This window comes from Leucoraja erinacea, chromosome 28 (assembly GCF_028641065.1).
Source record: "Leucoraja erinacea ecotype New England chromosome 28, Leri_hhj_1, whole genome shotgun sequence".
In the NCBI taxonomy this organism is placed as follows: Eukaryota; Metazoa; Chordata; class Chondrichthyes; order Rajiformes; family Rajidae; genus Leucoraja; species Leucoraja erinaceus.
This window is the reverse complement of record NC_073404.1, coordinates 6,383,674-6,407,606: the sequence shown is the minus strand read 5'-3', so window position 1 is coordinate 6,407,606 and position 23,933 is coordinate 6,383,674. Positions and strand designations below refer to the sequence as shown.

General features: G+C 41.3%; 1 protein-coding gene across 7 annotated transcripts in view; it reads left to right on the top strand.

The window, feature by feature from the left end:
- Positions 1-23,933, top strand: part of LOC129710542 (kinase suppressor of Ras 1-like) — a 144,181-nt gene that overhangs the window by 106,294 nt on the left and 13,954 nt on the right. For 6 of the 7 annotated variants that reach the window (XM_055657591.1, XM_055657593.1, XM_055657590.1 and 3 more), the window contains exons 7-16: positions 1,199-1,282; positions 3,139-3,200; positions 4,819-4,925; positions 8,730-8,883; positions 11,086-11,127; positions 11,352-11,409; positions 14,241-14,289; positions 17,411-17,805; positions 19,368-19,464; positions 20,491-20,624. In XM_055657591.1, coding sequence (XP_055513566.1) covers positions 1,199-1,282; positions 3,139-3,200; positions 4,819-4,925; positions 8,730-8,883; positions 11,086-11,127; positions 11,352-11,409; positions 14,241-14,289; positions 17,411-17,805; positions 19,368-19,464; positions 20,491-20,624 — 1,182 coding nt within the window. The remainder of the gene's footprint in view (positions 1-1,198; positions 1,283-3,138; positions 3,201-4,818; positions 4,926-8,729; positions 8,884-11,085; positions 11,128-11,351; positions 11,410-14,240; positions 14,290-17,410; positions 17,806-19,367; positions 19,465-20,490; positions 20,625-23,933) is intronic. The other variant, XM_055657594.1, reaches the window with a different exon arrangement.

The window sequence follows — 23,933 nt, the reverse complement described above, 5'->3', positions numbered from 1 at the left end:
ATCAATATATCTTGCAAGACTCTTCAAATGGTAAAACGTGGCAAGAGTTTAGGAGCAAAATGATGATTAGTTTTCTTATTGCAAACCTCCTAACAGTCAGCAGGAGATAGAGGAGCAAATATGGAGAAAAATATCCGGGAAATGTACTGGGGAAAATACTCAAAGATATTAGGAGGACAAAGAGAGACCCAAACGTACGACTGGTACACACAAGGGTACGGAAAAACTCCAAACATTTTAAGGGCAAAGGGGACCCTGGTAGAGTATGGTCCATTAGTGATCGCTATGGCAATGTATGTATGGAGCCAAAGGTCATAAATTAATACTTCTTATCTGTATTAACTAGGGAGAAGAATATTATAGTTGGTGGATTCGTGGAGGAGGTTACGAAATTATAGTGCATGTTATCATTAAAAAGAAGGTGTTAATGGGATGGTTAAATATCTAGAGCTAATGAGGTGCATCACAGGCTGTTAAGGAAGGCAATACAGGAGACTAAATAGAGATGTTTTATTCTTTGCTGAATGTGGGTGAGGTACCACATAACAGCAGGATTTTAAAATTACGATTTCCAATTCGTCGATTTATCTATTTGAGTTCTCCTGCATCACATTTAAGAATGAGAACATTGCTTCTGTTAAGACTGGCAGAAGTGGACTGGCTCTACTATAGGGTGGCATGGTGGCGCAGCGGTAGAGTTGCTGCATTACAGCGCCAGAGACCGAGATTCGATCCTGACCACGGGTGCTGCCTGAATTAAGTTTGTATGTTCTCCCTGTGTTCGCGTGGGTTTTCTCCAATTGCTACGGTTTACGCCCACACTCCAAAGACATATAGGTTTATACGTTAAATGGCTTCGGTAAAAAAAATTGTAAATTGTCACAAGTGTGTAGGATAGTGCTAGTGTTCAGCTGATCACTGGACGGCACGGACTCAGTGGGCCAATGGGCCTGTTTCCATGCTGTATCTCTAAAGTCTAAAGACTAGTATTGAGCAGTTTTAAACTTGATGTGAATTTTATGTTTTTTAAGTGCTATTGCTTTTCTTGAATACACTTGGTAATCATTGCTTTACTATTAGTTTATATTCTATTTGGCTGTAACGTTGCAAGGTACTGCTGAATGAAACAATCCTCCACTTAGCTGTGATTAATTATACATCTCTTGGACTAAAAAGCCGATGTAATATTTATTTTCAGGTTTTCAACAAAATCCTGGCTCTCTCAGACATGTCAAGTTTGTCAAAAAAACATGATGTTTGGCGTGAAGTGCAAACACTGTAGGTAGGTGACAATGGCTCAGTTATGCTTGTAATCGTACAAATCAGTGCCACAGATGTAGAAGTAAACCTTCAAGGGCCTGTCCCACTTGGCAACATTTTTAGTGATCTGAAACTTGAGTCAATGATGCCGACAGTTGCCGAAAAAAATCGGCAAATGGGACAGGCCCATTAGTATTGCAAAGCCTAATGGGGTACTTGACACAATGCCTTTGCAAGCAGGGGCAAACTCAGCAATGTCATTAACACTTTGATTTACGTAACCAGCGTACATCATCAAGAGTCATATTTGTGTATTACTTCCAGACCTGACGCTTAACACATTGAACTAATTAGCCGTTGTGCATTGAACTACATAACCTTTGTGCATCACATGAGTCGTCTTCTGTGTGTATAAATATCGTGTTGTGCCAACGAACTTTGGAGATGTGATCACAGCCTTTGACTGAGGCACATATCCCCTTGGCCAGTAAAATAGACTATCTACTGATGGCTAATGATCCGAGTCCTTGAGTCTTATTACAGATTGAGACTTTAACATAGACAAGCGAAAAGCTTTACCAAATGAGTGAAGAACATGAATAAATGTCCGTATATGGGACTGGCTGGTAAAGTTACAAATTCAATCCCAGGTCTTTACTTTGGTTATTGATCTTGGCTGAGGGGCAGTAGTGTGGCAGTCACCCACTGTGTCTGCTACTGATCTCCATCCAACACTCTGAATGTAGGCTGGACTGAAACACATCCATGCTCATTATTATATTGCTGGTTCTTTGTGATTGATATATAATCTCAAGAACAAATATTGATTTTTAATCATACATCCTCGCAGAATGCGAATTCTTTGGTCATTTAAATGCAAACAGAGCAAGGGTTTACAAACCCTTAATATAGGTTTAAGGGTTTAATTAACCAAACCTGAAGAGTCAAGAGTGTTTTAATGTCATATATACCAAAATGGTACGATGGAATCTTACTTCAAGCAGCACAATGGGTTTATAAACACAATACTCAATAGATAATATAATAAACAAATATCTAAAAAGTTCAATAAATTAAAAAAAAAACACAATATAATGCAAAAATCAAAACAAAGCCCAAAATGCAACCAAGGCAGTTCATAGTTTGGCGTTTCATTGGACCTCGTAGTGTTCGATAGCTCGAAGGTCGTTGGAAAGAAGCTGTTCCTGAACCTGGACTCCTGGAACTTCTTCCTGATGCCAGGAGTGAAATCAGAGTGCGGCCAGGGTGGTGTGGGTCTCTGATGATACTGGCCGCCTTTTTGAGACAGCACCTGCTGTAGACCCCTTCGATGGTGGGGAGGTCAGTCCCCATGATGGATCAGGCAGTGTTCATTATTCAGTGCATTAGAGTTGCTGATCCAAGCCGTGATGCAACCAGTCCATCCGCTCTCTACTGCACACCTGCAGAATTCTGAGAGAATTCATCGACACACCAAATCTCCTCAATCTTCTAAGGAAGTAGAGGCGTTGATGGGCTTTCTTTATAAATTGCATCAATGTGCCGGCTCCAGGACTCTTTACGGCAAAACTTCCATAAGGGAACATTACTGTTTGCTCTCAAAGCCTGTTAATATATAATCAGTTAGAACAATCTTTAACTATCTGGAACTGAAGTCTAGCAGGTCATGTAAAGGGTCAACAGGAAAACAGAATGTAAATGAGAGGACTATTACAAGCAAGTGGGCTTTAAGCAAAGCAGTTTTCAGTGATAAAATATTCATGGTAAATCACCTGCTTCCATTCTTCCTGCTGAATTGTCACTAAATGATCAGTAAAAGCTATTGTGTGCCTTAGTTTTGAACATTTAATGCATTTTTATATTATTTTTTGTTTTTAGATTAAAGTGCCACAACAAATGCACAAAAGAAGCTCCTCCATGCCGGATTTCATTTCCCCAAAGTAAGACTTCAGATCATAATATAGATTGCACAAACATATTCCTTGTAAGATGATTTGTGGGTTAGCTTCGACACCTCTCATCTGACTGGTAAAAAAAAATCCCCTTTGTTGTTTCATGATCAGGCCAGTTCTTACTAACAAAGGAGGTAAATCTCCTGGAACTGTTGAATTCAGTATAGTGATCCGGAAGGCTGCTGTTTGCCCAGTGGGAAATTAAGATGCTTCTCCTCAAGCTTGGGTTGGGCCTTGTCATGGAGGAAACCACACAGGCAGATGAGTGGGAGCATGAGTAGGGTGGAGAATTAAAAGCGCAATCAACTGGAGACTCAGATAGCCCCGCAGATTGAACAAAGGTGCTCTGTTAAATGATCACCTAACCTGCATTTGGTGTTTGTTCTGAAAATGGGGCATGTTGTAATAGGACAAATGCAGTACATTAGATTTGAGGAGGTGTACAAAATCATGAGAGGAATAGATCGGCTAGATGCACGGAGTCTATTGCCCAGAGTGGGTGAATCGAGGACCTGAGGATATAGGTTTAAGGTGAAAGGGGAAAGATTTAATAGGAATCTGAGGGATGACTTTTTCACACAAAGGGTGGTGAGTGTATGGACCAAGCTGCCAGAGGAGGTAGTTGAGGCATGGACTATCCCAAAATTTAAGAAACAGTTCGACAGATACATGGACCAAATGCAGACAGGTGGAACTGTGTAGCTGGGGCATCATGGCCGGTGTGGGCAAGTTGGGCCGAAGGGCCTTTTTCCACGCTGTATCACTCCATGACTCTTAATTGCAAGTGAATCACTGCTTTACACGGAGGGACTATTTAGGTCCCTGAATGGTAGAAAGGGAAGAGTTTAAAAACATGTGTCACATTTTCTGCAATGAAAGGAGAAAGTGTCTTGAGAAAGGGAATGGTTGGTGGAAGGGGGCAAGAAGGGACAGACTGGCATCAAATGAATGGTCCCTACTGGGGTACTAGAAGAGAGGCTGATGTGGAATCTCATTGGAGATAGCAAAAAATTGCAAAGGATGATTCATTGAATGTGGTGGCTGTGAGGTGTAATTTGAGAACTGGGGAACACTATCCTTGGCCTGAGATGAGACTGAGTGAGAGCAGCATTGTGGGTAGTAGTCAGAGTTTGGTTAAGAGCTCTCAATTATGGTAGAGGGGAACATGATTCAGTAAAGAAAGTGGTCTCAGACGCAGCCATGTGGAAAGTTTCAACAGTGGAGCAGATAGAATGGAGATGAAGGAACAATATAATGGAAGGAGGGTGGAAGAACGTATAGTTGAGATAGCTAGTGAGTTTGTGGGTTTGTAATTTATTGTGTACCAAGGCACAGTGAAACACTTTTGTTGCATGCTCTCCACTCAGCAGAGAGACAATACATGATTACAATCGAGCCATTTACAGTGTAAAGAAACATGATAAGGGAATAACAAGGGAATAACAATGACATATTGTACAAGGTAAAGTTGGCAAGGTCTGATCAAGGATAGTCCGTGGGTCACCAACGAGGTGTTTCGGCACTGCTTTTAAGGACTAGTTTCAAGTAGCATTCATTGTGTTTTGTCTGGAGAAACCAGTAATTCTTGTTTTCCTTTAATAACCAGTATCAAAAATGAGAAGAACCGAGTCTGTACCATCTGATATAAATAATTCTGTGGATAGACCTGGGGAGCCTCAGTTTGCTACTCTTCCAAAGGTACCTCATAAAAAGGTAACTCAAGCTAGCATTGTTTTTTTTTAAGTGAACAACTTTGTAGCTTTAAAATAAAATAAAATAAAAATTCTTAATTTTAATTATAAATGTCGAATAAAAGTATTTGAGTGTAACAAGAACTGACCAAACACGTTTGGGTGAACTACTGCCTCAGCTCCAGTGAATTGAATTCAATCCTCGCCACTATTGCTGTCACTAGAGTTTGCACATTGTTCTCTCTGTGAAAGTGTGCCTTCCTCTGGATGCTCAAATTTCCTACCACTACCTAAAGATGTGTAGGTTCTTGGATTAATTGACTACAGTAAATTACAGTCTGGGGGGAGTTGATGGGCAATGTGGGATGCATAAAATGGGGTTTGTGCAAAATCTGTGTCGTGCGTCTCCTGAAATGTAACCCCCCTGACCCACGTCATGGATTTTGTTTGGAGCATCCGAGACTGCGGGGAAACGTAATAGAAGTCCAGAACAAGGGGTCACAGTTTAAGGATAAGGGGGAAGTCTTTTAGGACAGAGATGAGAAAAAAAAAATTCACACAGAGAGTGGTGAATCTCTGGAATTCTCTGCCACAGAAGGTAGTTGACGCCAGTTCATTGGCTATATTTAAGAGGGAGTAAGATGTGGCTAAGGGGATCAGGGGGTATGGAGAGAAGGCAGGTACGGGATATTGAGTTGGATGATCAGCCATGATCATGTTGAATGAGGTGCAGGCTCGAAGGGCCGAATAGCCTACTCCTGCACCTATTTTCTATGTTTCTAAGTATGTAAAATTATGGGAGGCATAGATAGGGTAGGCAGTCAGAATCTTTCCCCCCCCAGGGTGGAAATGCTTATAGACGAGAGGGTAGAGCATTAAGCTGAGAGGGGCAAAGATTAAAGGAGATGTGCAGGGCAAATTATTTTTAATAGATTGTTTGGTGCCTGGAATGCGCTGCTAGGGGTGGTGATGGAGGCAGATATAATAATGGTGTTTAAGAGTCTTTTAAATGGAGGGATACGGATCACATGCAGGCAGAAGAGATAGGTTTAAATTGGCATCATGTTTGGCATGTACATTGTGGGTGTTCTGGTGAGCAGAAGGGCCAGTTGCCATGTTGTATGAACCCATGACATGCTGATTGTTAAATGCTATTGTGCCTGTCCTGGCTCTTTGAGCTTTCCAATTAATTCCAAACACCTGATTATTCTCTGTATCCCTTAAACTGGTTATCAAGTACTGTGACTCTTGCGCTCAATGATTCAAGTTAAATAATTCTGTTCATTATTTTATGGTAGCCTCTACACCAGCTACTAATAGGGGAATGAGAAAATATGGATCAATATGACCAATATCATTCTTGACAGATCCTAACCTTTTAGTTTAGTTTAGCGATACAGTGCGGAAACAGGCCCTTCGGCCCACCGAGTCCGTGTCGACCAGCCTTCCCCGCACATTAACACTACCCTACACACCAGGGACAATTTTTGCACCATACCAAGCCAATATCCTACAAACCTGTACGTCTTTGAAGTATGGGAGGAAACTGAAGATCTCGGAGAAAACCCACGTGGTCACTGGAAGAACGTACAAACACCGTACAGACAGCACCCGTAGTCAAGATTGTATTCGGGTCTCAGGCGCTGCAAGTGCTGTAAGGCAGAAACTCTACCGCTGTGCCACCCTACTTTTTAAAAAGTAAATGCCAGACCTTCTGTTTTTTTCAATCTTATTTTTGAATTTATTGATGCTCTTTACAGTGAGCAGTTCTGTATGTTTATTGAACTTCATAAATACATAAATCAGAGCTTCCTTTTCATATTTCCTCTTTTTGATTTCTATTTATAAAGACTAGGCTTGTATTCACTGGAGTTTAGAAGGATGAGGGGGATCTTATAGAAACATATAAAATCATATAAGGACTGGACAAGCTAGATGCAGGAAAAATGTTCCCAATGTTGGGCGAGTCCAGAACCATGGGCCACAGTCTTAGAATAAAGAGGAGGTCATTTAAGACTGAGGTGAGAAAAAACTTTTTCACCCAGAGAGTTGTGAATTTATGGAATTCCCTGCCACAGAGGGCAGTGGAGGCCAAATCACTGGATGGATTTAAGAGAGAGTTAGATAGAGCTTTAGGGGCTAGTGGAGTCAAGGGATATCAAGTCAAGTCAAGTCAAGTTTATTTCCTATGGATATGGGGAGAAGGCAGGCACGGGTTATTGATACGGGACAATCAGCCATGATCACAATGACTGGCGGTGCTGGCTCGAAGGGCCGAATGACCTCCTCCTGCACCTATTTTACATGTTTCTATGTTTCTATATTTAGATATAATAGTAAAATAGATAAGGAAATGAGGCATGAACTGGTAGATTTTAGTGTTCAGTGCTCTCCGTGACCCATTTACATTGGCGAGACTACACGCATACTGAGTGACCATTTTGCTGGACACACGATCTCTTTTCCAAGGCTTGCTGGAGCTCCCGGTTGCTAACCATTTTACTTTCCTTCACATCTCCATGCCGACCTATCTGTCCTCGGCCCCCTCCATTTCCAGAGTGAGGCCACATGCAAACTGAAAGAACAGCACCTCATATTCCACTTAGGGAGCTTACAACCCAATGGTCTGAATGGTTGAAGGTTTAAAGTTATACCACTGCCCCCCCCCCCACACCCATTTCTTCCACCGTCTCTCATCAACCCAGTCTCTCTGCTCTTCTCTCTTCCACCCCCCCATCACCTCCATTGTAAACTCAACAGCCATCCCAAGTCCAATATTTTAATCCCTTCTTTCTCCTAACCCCTTCCCATTCTACTCATTTTTACATTTACTATTTTCCTCATCTGACACCCTTTTGTCTCCTCTTCACATTTAACCTTTGTCACAAGCATGTGACCCAAATGCTATATTTCTCAGCATTTACATGTGACTTTGTTTTTTTTTCATTCTCCATGGGCCCTGATTAATTCATCAACCAGATCATTTCATCAGCAGCTTAACACAATAGCATTCATGGCCCTATTTCTCCCATCCACTCTGCAACTTAAAATTAAGTTGTTTTCCCTCCACCGCAGTTCTGAAGAAGGGTTTTCAACCGAAAACACTAACATGCTTCTTTTCCTAAATATACTGCCTGATCTGCTGGGTGTTTCAAACATCTTTTCATTCAAGTTCCTTTCATCTGCAAATTATTTTGATCTTTGATTTTTTTTTTTTCTGATGTTATTGGATTTATAATGCTTTGAAGAACTAAATATCCATAAATGTTATACAAAGGGCCTGAAATAAGACTGAATTATTTAGGGTGGTGCAGCAGTAGAGTTGCTGACTCACAGTGCCAGAGACTCAGGTTTAATCCTGACTATAGGTGCTGTCTATATGGAGTTCGTACGTTCTCCCTGTTAGCGCGTGGGTTTCCTCCAGGAGTTCCGGTTTACCTCCCACACTCCAATGACGTACAAGTTTGTAGGTTAATTGTCCCTAGTGTGTAGGTTAACGTAAGATCACTGGTCGGTGTAGACATGGTGGGCTGAAGGACCTGTTTCCACTCTGTATCTCTAAAGTCTATTTTGAATATTGTCATGAATTCTCGAAACGTTGACTCGACACCTTTTCCGAATATCTAAATAATGAACCCTTGTTATCTGCATGAAATTGTTCCCAATGTTTTGCAGTAAATCACAGACAAATCTGACTCGCCATCTTGAAATTCAGGAAACACAGTGAAACAAAATTTAGAAGTAACATTGCATATTATTTTTCATGATATTGCCAATTGATCAATGGATAAGTGATTAAATTTAAATGATGTTTTTCCCCCTCAAGGATCACGCTCCTTTAGATTCCAGCAGCAACCCATCTTCCACAACATCTTCAACGCCATCTTCTCCAGCACCCTATCAGTCTTCCAATCCTCCCAGTGCAACTCCACCCCCAAACCCTTCGCCGAAAGGTCACAAAGACAGGTTCAAATTTCCAGGTGAGTATTTAAAATAAAAAGCTATGATGGAAAGCCTTGCATTAGAAACTTGTACCTTGAGCTGGTTTATAATCAGTATAGATCAGTTCCTGTGCCGAATTGTAAAATCCAAATGAGTTCTGTTTAGTTTATTTTCTTGTCACGTGTACCGAGGTACAGTGAAAAGTTTTTGTTGCGTGCCAACCAGTCAGCGGAAAGACAATACATGATTACAATCGAGCCGTTCACACTGTACAGATACATGATAAATGAATAACGTTTAGTGCAAGGTAATGCCAGTATCTGATCAAAGGTAGTCAAAGGATTGTGGCAGATGATAGTTCAGTACTGCTCTCTAATTATTTAAGAAATAAATTATTGCATAATAATGAAATTTACAATTACTCTTTATATCTTCACTACAAAAATAATGTTGCCACGCTTTCCCCTCGCTGCCATCTCAGTCAGCACTTGACCTTTATTAATAGACAACTAAACAATCTTTTTTATGAACAAGGCTAACGTGGGGAAACAAGGAACTGAAGATGCTGGTATGCAAAAAAAGATACCAAATGCTGGAGTAACACAGCTCGTCAGGCTGCATCCCATGAGAGGATGGATAGATGACGTTTTGGGTCAGGCTCCTTCTTCTGAAGAATGTCACCTTTCAACATTCTCCAGAAATGTTGCCTGATCCGCTGAGTTACTCCAGCTCTTTGTGTCCTTATTTGTTGATATTCTGGCGCTGAACAATATCTAAAGGACATTGAAAAGTATAACCTAACCTCTGCTGTTTCCTCACGTTTTGTTTCTTTTAACAGCCTTTGAAATATTTCAGACAATCTGGTCACTTATTCATTTTTAAAGATGATGACTCCCCCCTGAATACTTTGTCTTTCTCTGTTTATTCCCTTCAATTTACCAACTTGTTCGCCTTAGCCTAAGCGTTGGCATTCCAACCATTTTGCATAAACAGTCACTAACATGCCCTACTTCTCCCTTTGCCATCCTCTAGCTCTTTTACATGCTAAATAAACATCTTTGGATTTCTTCCTATCCTTTCTTTGCTTCCTTAATAGCCCTTCTAAGTTTGCATTAGGCTCTTTTTCACACTTTCTGTTCTGTGAGACCTGTTCTTTTGCTTAATCCTGCCCTTTGTGTACCTGGTCCATTACTTTTTGTCGGTGTAACTGGTGTAACTATTATTTTTACAGTTGTGCACCGTTCCTTTGTGGAACATGGTTTACCTGAAGATGGACATAAAGTGCTGGAGTAACTCAGCCGATCAGGCAGTCAGTATCACTGGTGAAAAAGAATGGATGACGTTTTGAGTCAGAGCCCTTCTTCAGACTTCTGAGTCTGAAGGGTTCCGACCCGAAACATCACCCATCCATTTGCTCCAGAGATATTGCCTGACCCACTGAGTTATTAAATCACTATTTCAGGTATAAACCGTTCTACACATGGTTTACCCTGAACTCTTTGAAACTTCTCTTTAAATGCCTCCCATTACTCTCTGTGTCAATGTTTTTTTTTTTTTATTTTTCCTTTTCACGTTTCTTTAAAATCTTACCCTTATGCATAAAAGTAGCTTTTTATCTCACAGGTTTTTCAAAATATTTCTAAGGGTTTCCAAATCCTGATAGAATAAATTAAATATTTGGAGGCTACTTTTGATTTGGTCAAAGTTTAAAAAATGTCCATGAAAATATGTCTGCTTTGAAAATTAATTAATCTGACGTCAAGTTGCTCTTTCTTCCCAAGAACGTAGCATTGAAGCTAAAAATGTCCAAAGATTTGACAGCTAAGATGCAACTTTGTTTAATTTTGGGTAGTTGACAATATTGATACTGTTCGTTTGATCAGAGGCACATTGCTTTGGTGTCAGAGGTTATGGGGAGAAGGCAAGAGAATGGGGTTTGATGGGAGAGATAGATCAGCCATGATTGAACGGCAGAGTAGACTTGGTGGGCTGAATGGCCTAATTCTACTACTATCCCTTATGACCTTATGGTTGTATCTTACATTTCTGACTGTCATTTTCTGTCGTTTCTCTGTAGGACAGAATATTTTGTGCTGTTCAAACAAAAAATTGCCTTTTTTGAAATCAATAGAAAAATATGTTGGGTGGATTTAATAAGAATGGTATTTGCTAACTACTGTCCTGTAATTTCTTTACTGATTCATTATCTATTCTTCTGCCTGTGTGATCTTTTACCCAAGCTGCGTACTACTTTCATCATAGACAACAGTTTATCTTCCCTGGTGAGTACAAAACATAGTCTTTTCTTCAAACGTTTCTTTCTTCATCTTTTTCTTTTCAGGCTGAATATTTATTTCTTGAGGGAGAATGCCATTTAGTACATTACTAACTCATGTAGTGACTTTAAGCACTCGGTTATTTTTATTGTCATTTTAGTTGATTAGTTTCGATAGAATTGTACAATAAAGTAAATGACTGATCCTAATTATAGCTTCTTGTTATCTAGATGTTCCTAGCCCTACGTTGCATGTCACCCTGCAGCCTGACAGCTCTGAACACACTAAGTAAGCACTTATTGTACTATTCAAGATTCAATTTTAATTGTCATTGTCAGTGTACAGTACAGAGACAACGAAATGCATTTAGCATCTCCCTGGAAGAGCGACATAGCAAACGATTTGAATAAATAATAATAAGTGTCCGGGAATAATATGTTGCTCCTAAAAGGTGTTTCCTTCTAGACCCTGTTTCTTGCATCAAACATGTATGTTAGAGCCCAAAATAACCATGGCGATGACTTACTTAGATTTGTGAGAGAACATTTTTGAAAAATGGCTGAGCCTTGGGAGTAGATTTAATCTGCACAACTTCTTCACTGGAGGGTCATGGTGCTAAACGGTGGTGATGGGAATGGGCATTGGGTGGGGGAGGGGAAGAGCAGCTTTGAAATGCTTTCTTAATAGGCAGGAAAGACGTCAATAAAGGCTGATCTGAATATTCCCTATTGAATGGTATTGTGTTTTTATAAGGAAGTAAAAACTTCATGGCCGAATAAAAATCTCATGATCTGGCTAATTATTCAGTTCAAATTGAATACAGTTCCAGTGCATTTTGTTGTTTCCATTTTTATTATTTTTCCCCTGCCGAATCAATATTATTGCCAACTGTCATAATGGAGATAAACATAAAACTTATCTCCAGACGCGTCAGGTTCTTTGTCATAATTGCTCTATTAATGTATGTGAAGGCAGATGAGAGTTGTTTGCGGCATAATGTTTGGTACAGCCATTGTGGGCCAAAAAGCCTGTACGTGGATTTTCCAACTTAACTTTCCTCCTTTTTGTTGCATTGGTGTGTAGTGGTGATATTGATCATATTCAACAAAATCAAAACATGCTGTCAATTTGAGGTGCAACAATTTGCATGGATTTACATTTCTCTATGATTTGAATTTTGTTTTTCACCTTTTAATGAACTGGAGGTTTTATTTTATTACATTGTTCAATAGGCTTTTATTCTGAGGGGTACAGAAATGTTTCAGTCTTTGTTGTTGAGAATCCAGCAGAGTCCTCTATGGTCTACTTTAGCAGCGAAGCATGATAGTGCTCCTCTTTACTCCATCTGGTGCTAGACGTGAATTTTATTGCCATGAGAACACCAATTACAGCTTCAGTCAGATTTGTCTTAGAGCTCTGTCTTTTAATAAATCCGTTATTTTAAAGTTGCTATTGCTAAATAGTTTTTATAACTTAAAAAACAAGATCTCAAAGGCATTGTTCAGAAATAGGCATAGAAATTAGTTTTATTTCATTGATACATTGTTCCAAATTTAAAATGCACATTTCAATGTTCAATGGTACTTTATTGTCACATGTACCAAGGTACAGTTCAATTCCTTTTTGTTTACATACAATTCAATAAAAGTATTACTATACACAAGCACAATCTTAGTTAAGTGCAAGTCTATAGAAACATAGAAAATAGATGCAGGAGGAGGCCTTTTGGCCCTTCAAGCCAGCACCGCCATTCATTGTGGTCATGGCTATAGGTGCACTGAGACATTACACAAGAGGTGGCATGTTCCAAGATTCAACTCTGAAAGCTGTTAGAAATGTCGAGTTCTTAACTTGGCCATAAAGGCCTGTTGTTCTGGCAGCGTTGCAGGGTAGATAGATATAGATATGCCATTTATTGTCACTATACATGTACAGTGAAACTGAAAGCTGCTCGTACTCAGTGCATACATACAATTTGCATGGGGGGGGGGGTACAGATGGAAGTCCGTGTTGGGCGGTGTAGTCAGTGCATGTGTGAATTTGAATTTATGGTAGTTATAATTCTCAGCCTGGCCAAGAGAAGTTGTTGGTGTCCTCCACTGCTGCTTCACCGCTCTGTGCCGCTGCGGGTCACCCCCGATCAACGAGCTCGGCCTCTTGGAGTTGTGCCCGATCCAATTTACTGCAGGACTTTCCTTTTGTTGTATCCGGAGTGATCATTGTTCCTCGCTGTACACCATCTCTTCGTTGTACATTGTTGACCTGTGACCCCACTAAGTCACACGCTTGTCTTCACTTCTTTCCTCCTTTATCCTCCTCAACCATACCAATTCCACCCACTGATCACAAATCCTTCTCTCCCCTCTGCCAATGGCTAAATTGCGGCAGGCTCTAATGCCCCAAGCTTGTTTTTAACCCTGCCTTAATCATGATGTTTTACATTAGGTTTCAGATACTGCTGCAGCTTGTGGGCCCATAACCAATGCAGTTGGGACAATTGTGCTGAACTCAGCCTTGCATTGCAGACGCACCACTCTCAACTGGCAAAGACAACATATAAGCACTAATATAGCCACAAAATGCTGGAGTAACTCAATGGGACAAGCAGCATCTCTGGAGAGAAAGAATGGGTGACATTTTGGGTCGAGACCCTTCTTCAGAATGATCTGCAGTTCCTTCCTACACATATAAGCACTAATACATTGCACATTATAATACCCGACAAAATGTGAGATGATCAGTCTCTGGCAGACTTGTAACTTCCCTTTGTTGTCTGATTCCCGGATCAAGGTCTCTTTTTGCCAGTGTTGCTTCCGAGGTTATAATCCTGACACAGTGTTACTAAATTCTCTATCTCCATCTCGTTAGTGTTTGTGATCCGGCTCACTACAGCGGTGTTACTTACAAACTTGTAGATGGAGTTGTAGCCTCGACGCACAGTCATGAGTGTATAGTGAGGAGAGTATGCGACTGCAAACACATCCTTGCGGGGCAGCGATGCTGAGAATTGTGTAGGATGTGTTCTCACCTTATCTCATTCCTCCAGCTTTATTTCACATATTGATATAATTATGTTTTCAACAGTATAATGACTGTCGAATATGTTCTTGCTTTTGCAGTCCAGTGGAGGAAACTGAATCAGAAGCCGTTGAAGATGTAGATGCAGAGGTAGGTTGACACTGAATAATCTGGACTGTGACGTGTTGGTACACTCTGTGGGTCATGAAACAACTCTGGACAGGGAAGCTCAGTAAACATTTGGCAATCAAACAAAAATGTTGCACAAAGTGCTGGAGTAACTCAGCGGGCCAGGCAGCGTCTCCAGAGATGCTGTGTCTATTTTGTGTAAACCAGCATCTGCAGTTCCTTGTTCCTAAACACAAATGTTAACCCTGTTTCTATCTTCACAGGTAGTGTCTGATCTAAACAGTGTTTCCATAATCCATAATATATTCCCTTCGATGGTATTAGTGCCTCAGATAGTAGAATATTGTTGTGTAAAATTTAGTTTTATTTTTGAAGTTAGTGTAACCATGTACCTGCATTTGAGAATGAAGCTCAACCCACTTGACTAGTGGGGTGCCTCAGGGATCGGTGTTGGATCCACTGTTGTTTGTCATATACATCAATGATATGGATGATGGTGTGGTAAATTGGATTAGCAAGTATGCAGGTGCTATTAAGATAGGTGGTGTGGATAATGGAGTAGATTTTTAAAGTCTCCTGAGAGATTTAGGCCATTTGGAAGAGTGGGCTGAAAGATGGCAGATGGAGTTTAATGCTGATAAGTGTGAGGCGCTACATCTTGGCAGGACAAATCAAAATAGGACATACATGGTAAATCAGATTCAGACTTCAGATTCAATTTTAATTGAACATTGTCAGTGTACAGTACAGAGACAACGAATAGCATTACTGTAGGTGAATTACAACCAAAGCATGCTCTGGTAAAGGTAGCTTTTGGTGTGCTGACCATTTAAACAGAGCATCTGAGTATAACTGTGGGATAGTTCCCTATGTTAAAATTGTATATAGATAGGGTGAGTAAATAAATCTTTGGAGTATTGTGTACAATTTTGGTCGCCCTAATTATAGGAAAGATGTCAATTTTGGTCGCCTAATTATAGGAAAGATGTCAAAAAAATAGAGAGAGTACAGAGGAGATTTACTAGAATGTTGCCTGGGTTTCAGCAACTAAGTTACAGAGAAAGGTTGAACAAGTTAGGTCTTTATTCTTTGGAGTGCAAAAGGTTAAGGGGGGACTTGATAGAGGTCTTTAAAATGATGAGAAGGCTAGACAGAGTTGACGTGGATAAGCTTTTTCCATTGAGAGTAGGTAAGATTCAAACAAGAGGACATGATTTGAGAATTAAGGGACAGAAGTTTAGGGGTAACATGAGGGGGAACTTCTTTACTCAGAAAGTGGTAGCTGTGTGGAATGAGCTTCCAGTGGAAGTGGTGGAGGCAGGTTCCATTTTATCATTTAAAAATAAATTGGATAGGTATATGGACGGGAAAGGAATGGAGGGTTATGGTCTGAGTGCAGGTAGGTGGGACTAAGTGAGAATAAGTGTTCGGCACTGACTAGAAGGGCCGAGATGGCCTGTTTCCGTGCTGTAATTGTTATATGGTTATATGGTTAATAAATAAATACTATTCCTGATTCCTTTTCTCCAGACAAAACCACAAAGTTTTGAGTACAGCACATAGATTTCATATGCCGTAACATAGGACAGTAGAGCACAGGAACAGGCCGTTCGGCCCCCGTGATGTCAAGAGAAATCCCTTTCATCTGCACATATCCTTACTTTCCCTATATATCCATGTGCCTACATAAAAGCCTCTTGAATGCCACTATTGTATCTGCCTCACCACCACCCCTGGCAACTCATTCCAGGTACCACCACCTTGTGTGTAAAGAAAACCCAACAGCAACCTGCCCGACATATTTCATTTTAATCTCAACTTCAAGCTATGCTCTTTGACATTTCCACCCTGGAACAACGTTTCTGAATGTCTATCCTATCTCTGCCTCTCATTATTTTATATACTTTTATATCAGGTCTCCTCTTAGCCTCTGGCATTCCAGAGAAAACAATCCAAGATTTTTTTTTGTGGATTGAGTACTTTTAGTCAGTAGTTTTAACTGAGATTTCAAATGTCTGGAACTATCAACCATTTGAGTGTTAAGTTCCTTGAGATGTTGGGCTAGTCTGGAAGTTTGGAGCACTTCAAATCCAAGGTGAGCTAGCCAGTTGGATTCTATATTAGCTTGGTGGGAGTCAAAGGGTAGTTGTGTGGTGTTGTTTTTCTGATTGGAGACCTGTGACCAGTGGTGTGCCACAAGGTTCAGTACTGGGCCCACTTATTTGTAATCAAATTTAATAATTTGGATGCCAATGCGGCTGCATTATTAGTTAATTTGCAGATGACACTGATATTGGTGGTACAGTGGACAGTGAGGAAGGATATCTAAGTTCACGACAGGATAGAACAATTGGGAACGTGGGCTAAGGAATGGCAGATGGAATTTAACTCTTAAGTGTGAGGTATTGCAGTTTGGTATGCCAGGAAATGGTCGAGCTCTGGATGGTGTTGTAGAGCAGGGAGATGTAAGAATACAGGTGCACGGTTCACTGAATGTGGTGGTTCAGGAGGATAAGGTGGCGAAGAAAGCATTTGGGACGCTCTCCTTCTTTGGGAAGGCGCTGAGTACAAAACATGGGACATTATGATACAGCTGTTAGTCATTGGTAAGACCATACTTGAAACTCTGGTAGCTCAGATATACGAAGAATGTAATTAAGTTGGAAAGGCTGCAGAAGAGATTCACCTGGATGTTAAATGGACTTGCGGGCTTGAGTTAGAATGGGGGGCTGGATAGGCCTGGATTTGTTTCTTTTAAATATAGGAGATTGAGGGGTATATTGAAATATACAAAATCATGAGGAATGTGGATACTCTCAATCTTTTTCAAGGAGTTGAAAATTCTAAAACTAGAGGGCGTAGACTTGAGGTGAGAGGGAAGAGATTGAAGAGGGACCTCGGGGCAACTTTTTCACTGTCCATTTCTGCATTGAGCTGAGAGAGGAAGACATAGAAGCGGATACAGTTATGATCGTTAAAAGACATTTGTATGGATGTATGGATAGGATGGGTTCAGAAGGACATGGGCCAAGATTAGGCAAACGAGGAAAATAGATTTGTGAGGAAAGGCTGGTACAAGAAACAATTGATTAAAAATCACATTTTGTACAATTATGTTCCTGTGTTTGAAATTTCCTTTCAGAATGAAGATCGGGCCCTCGAAGATGAGGAGGCTAGCAAGTCAGAATTGGAGTATGAGACTGATGAGGTGGACGATTTGCCAAGTACGAGACCCCATTGGAAGGGGCCGATTTTCCGCAAGGCCAGCCAGACGAGTGTCTTCTTGCAAGAATGGGACATCCCCTTTCATGAATTGGAGGTCGGAGAACTTATTGGCCAAGGGGGTTTTGGCAAAGTTCACAAAGGACGCTGGCACGGAGAAGTGGCAATTAGGTTGTTGGAGATTGATGGCAACAACCAGGATCACCTGAAATTGTTCAAGAAAGAAGTGATGACTTATCGTCAAACCAGGCATGAAAATGTGGTACTCTTCATGGGAGCCTGTATGCACCCCCCTCATTTAGCCATTATTACAAGGTAGGCAAAATATCAGTGCTCCTTTATATCTTAATATTATTATACCTCTGCTTCATTTTTAATAGGAATCTGAGGGGTAACCTTTTTACACAAATGGTGGCGGGTGTATGGAACAAGCTGCCGGAGGAGGTAGTTGAGGCTGGGACTATCCCAACACTTGGGATAGTGAAACAGTTTAGACAGGTACAGTACATGGATAGAACAGGTTTGAAGGGATATGGACCAAACGCAGGCAGGTTGGACGAGTACAGCTGGGACATGTTGGTCGGTGTGGGCAAGTTGAGCCAAAGGGGCCTGTTTCCTCACTGCATCACTCTATTCATCGTTGTTCAAAACTACTTAAGCCACAGTTGAATTTACGCAAAACGGCGGTTATTTTCTTTCCCCAAAATTATTAATTATTTGAACATGATTTTAAAAAATGGAAATTTGCAATGAGGTATGTAGTGCAACATGCTTGCAATATACTGGCCCTGTCTTGGTGCTAAATTTTTCATTGGCAGACACCATTATTGGGTTCAACATCAATAGCAGAAACACGCGGTAGTTTGCACATGCTGTTTCCTTTCTGTTTAAATACACTGGCAGACAAATCTGACCAGTTATTCTCCGTGGATAGCTTACAACCCCATGGTATGAACAATGAATTCTCCATCTTCAGGTAATCTTCACAAACCCGAGCCTTGGCCAACCTTGTACCTATCTCTCCCCTTCCCTTCTATCTGTATTCCTAAACAATTCATACCTCTTCAATCGTGCAGCTTAACAACTCACAACTCTCCAATCCTTGTGTGTCTCACACCTTGTGTGTGTTCATCTCTGGCCTTTGTCCAACCATCTGCCCATCAACACAAAACCCTCACCCATGTTCACCTATGACCTGCCATGCTTTGTCCTGCTCCTGCCCCTCTAGCATTCTTTCACCCCACCCACCCCTGCATTCTGTCTGAAGAAAGGTCCCAACCCGAAATGTCACCTACCCATGTTCTCCGGGGATGCTGCCAGACCCGCTGAGTTGCTCCAGCATCTTGTGTCTGACCAGTTAGCTTGATTCATCCTTCCTTCTCCTGCTTGTTCATTGAAATGTCAGAGGTTGGTTTGAAGAAGATTGTTGTTTAGCTAAATATGCAATCCCTATCTTGCTTTAGGTTTATCTTTATTATTATTGTCACATACCGAGGTACAATGAAAAGCTTTGTTTTGCGTGGTACCCATCAGATCATATAATACTATACCTATATACAGCCGAGTCAAACTCAAGAACAATAGGTAGAGCAAAAGGGAAGATACAGAGTGCACAATATTATTTTCAGCATTGTAGGGCCCCAGTTCCAGAGAAATAGTCCAATGTCCACAATGGGGTGGAAGTGTATTGGAAATGTTGGGCTTATGGAAAGACTGTTCAGGAGCCTGATAACAGAGGAGAAGAAGCAGTTCCCAAGTCTGGTGGAGCGTGATTTCAAGCTTCTGTACTTCAAGATGGGAACCTAATTCTAATTTAAATGTTGTTAGGTGATTTCAGCTTGTGACTGAATATATATATATTTTTTTTTTTCTCTCAGTTTCTGTAAAGGACGAACACTCTTCTCATTTGTAAGAGATTCCAAAACCACACTGGATATTAATAAGACGAGGCTAATTGCACAGGAAATTATAAAAGTAAGTCTATATAAGAGGGTTTTAACACAAATTTTACTCTTTGAATATTTCTTAAAGATATATTGTTCGTGCTTTTGGAACAAAAGATTGAACCTCAATCTTCAAAAGCAGGCGATGTGGAGAATGCCGAGAATAATAATCTGGAACAAGAACCAAAACTGGTCACTTTCCATTTTAATGAAGACAAAAGGAGACGTGACCATTTCATTTGTGCAAACTGGATTGATCATTTGAAATGTTATGATGTTTGACCCTCATTTATTTTTTTTAATCATAGGTAGCTGGGGTTTCTCAACCCTCAGGGAGCCAAGCATCAAAGTGGGAAATAAGAGATGGAGTAAGCTCCTTTACACACTGACTGCCACTGCCAGGGGACTGAAGTGTATCTTTCAGGCTGAGAGGCTTGCTGAGTCATCCCAAGAAAATAGCCACCTGTGTGATTTGACCTCATTCCCCCAACACCATGATACAAGCATTCTCCCCCCCCCCCCCCCCCCCCCCCCCCCCCCCCCCCCAACTGCAAAGCCCCAAACACAGGGACCTTGTCTATATTGTGATACAGCTTTCTCAGATGGCAAAAGAGTAGAAACTGCACTGAAAGGAGTCATGCACTTAACTTATGAACATTAGAGAAACCCTATTTCTCCCATCGGACAAGAATTTCCACTCCCCCTTCCTCCAACATGTAACTCTCATCCAATGTTTCTAAAGGAATTATAATTGAAATGTTCCTGATTCATAAGGGTGTCAAAGGTTAAGGGGGAGATGGCAGGAGAATAAGGTTGAGAGGGAAAGATATGGCTTAATTCTGCTCCTATGACTTACGTACCTATGAGTTTTGCTATTTGTGCTCTGTGCTTGAAAGGGGAGTCTTCAGTTACTTATCAGATAGTTATTCTTTCATGAACTTTTGGCAAATGAGTTCTATTAAGATAACACCCTTTGCTTGCAGTGTAATGATTGTACCTGTGCAGATTTCTCTTCCATCTGTTTTGCACACTTCACAATGGCTATTTTTAATTCTAGGGGATGGGGTACCTTCATGCAAGGGGCATTGTGCACAAGGATTTGAAATCAAAGAATATCTTTTATGACAATGGAAAAGTTGTCATCACAGACTTTGGGCTATTTGGTATATCTGGCGTGGTGCAAGAGGACAGGTAAGATGTGACTGCAGTCACTCGGGCAATCGGTTCTAACAATGCTGAGGATTTTGTCTCCTATTTCCTTGTTATAGCTCCTTGTAATGATATTCTGCAAGATCTGGTTGGGCATTATTCGTGTTGTTAATATGTGGCTGTGGGCTTCCACAGAAGCGTAGAAATTGTGAGCTGAAGTAGGTCAGTTGGGCTTCTCCAAGTTTGACCTGGTCATCCCAATTCAGCATAAAGTCCCTGCTTTCTCCCTTCATCCCTAACTCCTCCTTAAATATATTTAATGATTTGACCTGTGGTGGGGAAATCCACTGGTTCATCATTCTGTAGGCGAAGAAATTTCTCCTCGGTCCATAATGGCCTATCCAGTCTCCATGGACTGTGACCATCAGTTCTGGAGTTGCCCACCATCTAATCTGCTTAGTTCCATGGGATTTAATAAGTTTCGATGAGGTCCCCTCTGTTTTTTATAATACTTGTCAGCCCAGTCTCTCTTCGTATATCAGTCCTGCCATCACAAGAATCAGTCTGAACCTTCACTGCACTCCCACCGAGGCAAGAACATTCTTCCTCAGATAAAGATACCAAAAATGCACACAATGTTCTAGATGTGTTCTCAACAAGGGTAAGACATCCCCATTACTTTACTCTGCAGTAACTGTACGCTGTTGCTCTTTGGAGTTTCAACTTCTCCCTTTATTACAATGTGCATGGTGTCCCTATTGAGTCGAGGGATAGTGATCTAGAGCATCAAACTTGCATCATTTCCCCAAAAAAGGGATGTTGCCACAAGTCAACAGCCTCTCCCATGAGTTAAAATAAACTGGAGGTTTACTGAGATTCTGCTGGAAAGAATAAAATTACTGCGCTGTTCAAGAAAGAACTGCAGATGCTGGAAAATCGAAGGTAGACAAAAGTGCTGGAGAAACTCCGCAGGTGCGGCAGCATCTATGGAGCGAAGGAAATAGGCAACGTTTCGGGCCGAAACCCTTCTTCAGACGCTGAGCTGTCAGTTTTAGAGAAGCAGCGTGGAAACGGGCCCTTCAGCCCACCGAGTCCACACTGACCAGTGATCACCCATACAATAATTCTATCCTACTCATGAGGGACAATTTACAGAAGCCAATTAACCTACATACCCGCACGTCTTTGATATTTGGGAAGAAACCGGAATACCCAGGGAAAACCCTCACAGTTACAGGGAGAACGTACAAACTCCATACAGACAGCACTCGTAATCAGGATCAAATCTGAGTCTCTGTGCTGCCCCGGGCCACCGTGCTGCCCTGGGCAACATCAGAGAATCTTCTTCTTCTTCTTGCGTATGGCGTGCACAGCCTAAAGTTGTAGGACAACTTGTTCTATTTGACCTTATTTGATTGTGCACGCTGGGTTGATTGCATTCGTTGAAACAGGGCGGACCACGTGAAGGTTGCAATCTCCCACCCCTTCAGAGAACCAAGTGCAGAAAGTGAACAGTAGTTGCCTTAAATAAGCCAATCATTCAAAGCATTTGATGGATATATTTGTTTAAAAAGTAATAGTTAAAAACTTGCATGCTTATATATATTTAGATGAAATGTTAGAATGCTCTAATTAAGGAAGAGTGCGCCTATTATTTCTTTGAATGCGAATTAACATCCACATTTTAATTTAAACGTTGCTTTACGTTGAGAAGAAATATCTTTTTAGTTGTTGTGGTTAACTGGTTCCCACTACAACAGTTGACTATGAATCATAGCCGTGTGATGAACATTGGGTAATTTTCCTGCTTGAGAAAAAGAGATCAATCATGTTGACCCTTGATGGAACAAGACGGCACCCTCTCCTATGTGTTAAAACAAAATAGAGGGGTCAGATATTGCTGTGCCGTAACATTCCTGAACAGAGGTTGTAAGTTTCAGGGTTAGAATATGTCAACATGTGTGCGGCATGGTGGCGCAGCGGTGGAGTTGCTGCCTTACAGCACCGGAGACATGGGTTCGAACCCAACTACGGGTGCTGTCTACGGATTTTGTACGTTCTTCCCGTGACCAGCGTGGGTTTTCTCCGAGATCTTCGGTTTCCTCCCACACTCCTGATACGTACATGTATGTAGGTTAATTGGCTTGGTTAATGTAAAAATAAATCTCCCTGGTGTCTGTAGGATAGTGTTAATGTGCGGGGATCGCTGGTCGTCGCGGACCCAGTGGGCCAAAGGGCCTGTTTCCGCGCTGTATCTCTAAACTAACATTTGCTGTTCTTTCTAAAAGTAGTTTCATCTCATAACACTGAAGGCTTTCACAACAGGATCGTTGTCTGTACAGAGTTTGAACCCTCCCCACATTGCAAAGACGTGCAGGTTTGTAGGATAGAGATAGTGTATGGGTGAATGAGCCGTAATTGTCCTTAGTGAGTATGGCATAGGTAATTCTGCCCTTTTTAGTTTAGTTTAAAGATACAGCATGGAAATAAGCCCTTCGGTCCACTGAGTTCGCACTGACCAGCGATCCGCAAATGCAAACACTACCCTACACACACAAGGGACTTTTTTACATTTATACCAAGCCAATTAATCTACAAACCTGTACGTCTTTGGAGTGTGGGAGGAAACCGAAGATCTCTGAGAAAACCCATGCAGGTCACGGAGAGAACGAATAAAATACGTACAGACAGCACCCGTAGTCAGGATCAAACCCGGGTATCTAGTGCTGTAAGGCAGCAACTCTACCACTACCCCATCTTACCTGCCCTTGTTATGCAGCGGCACTTTTTTTTTGGTTTTCTGCTATAAAACAAATGCATTTTAATTGGATAATATTTTGATTCTCTGGATATTGATTTAGTTCAGATACAGCACGGAAAACAGGCCCTTTGGCCCACCATGTCCGTGCCGATCAACGACCCCCATACATTAGTACTATCATACACACGAGGGACAATTTACAACACAATTAACCGACAAACCTTTACGTCTTTGGAATGTGGGAGGAAACCGGAGCACCCGGGGAAAAACCCGCACAATCATAGGGAGAACGTACAAGCTTTATACAGACAGCGCCCTTAGTCAGTATCAAACCCGGGTTTCCGGCGCTGCAAGGCAGCAACTCTACCGCTGTGCCACCATGCCGCCCTAATATCAAAAACCATGTGAATATGTATTGAATCTGACACCACTGTTCCCACATTTACTGCTGAACTTGGTTGAATTGTAAGGTGAGTCACAATTGCTGGCTGTTGGTAATACACATCTGGAGTTAAATGGGGCAGAGGTTTTTTGGAAGACATATTGGAGCTAAAGGTCTTGGCTTAAACATTAGGTGGGAAATGTGGTGG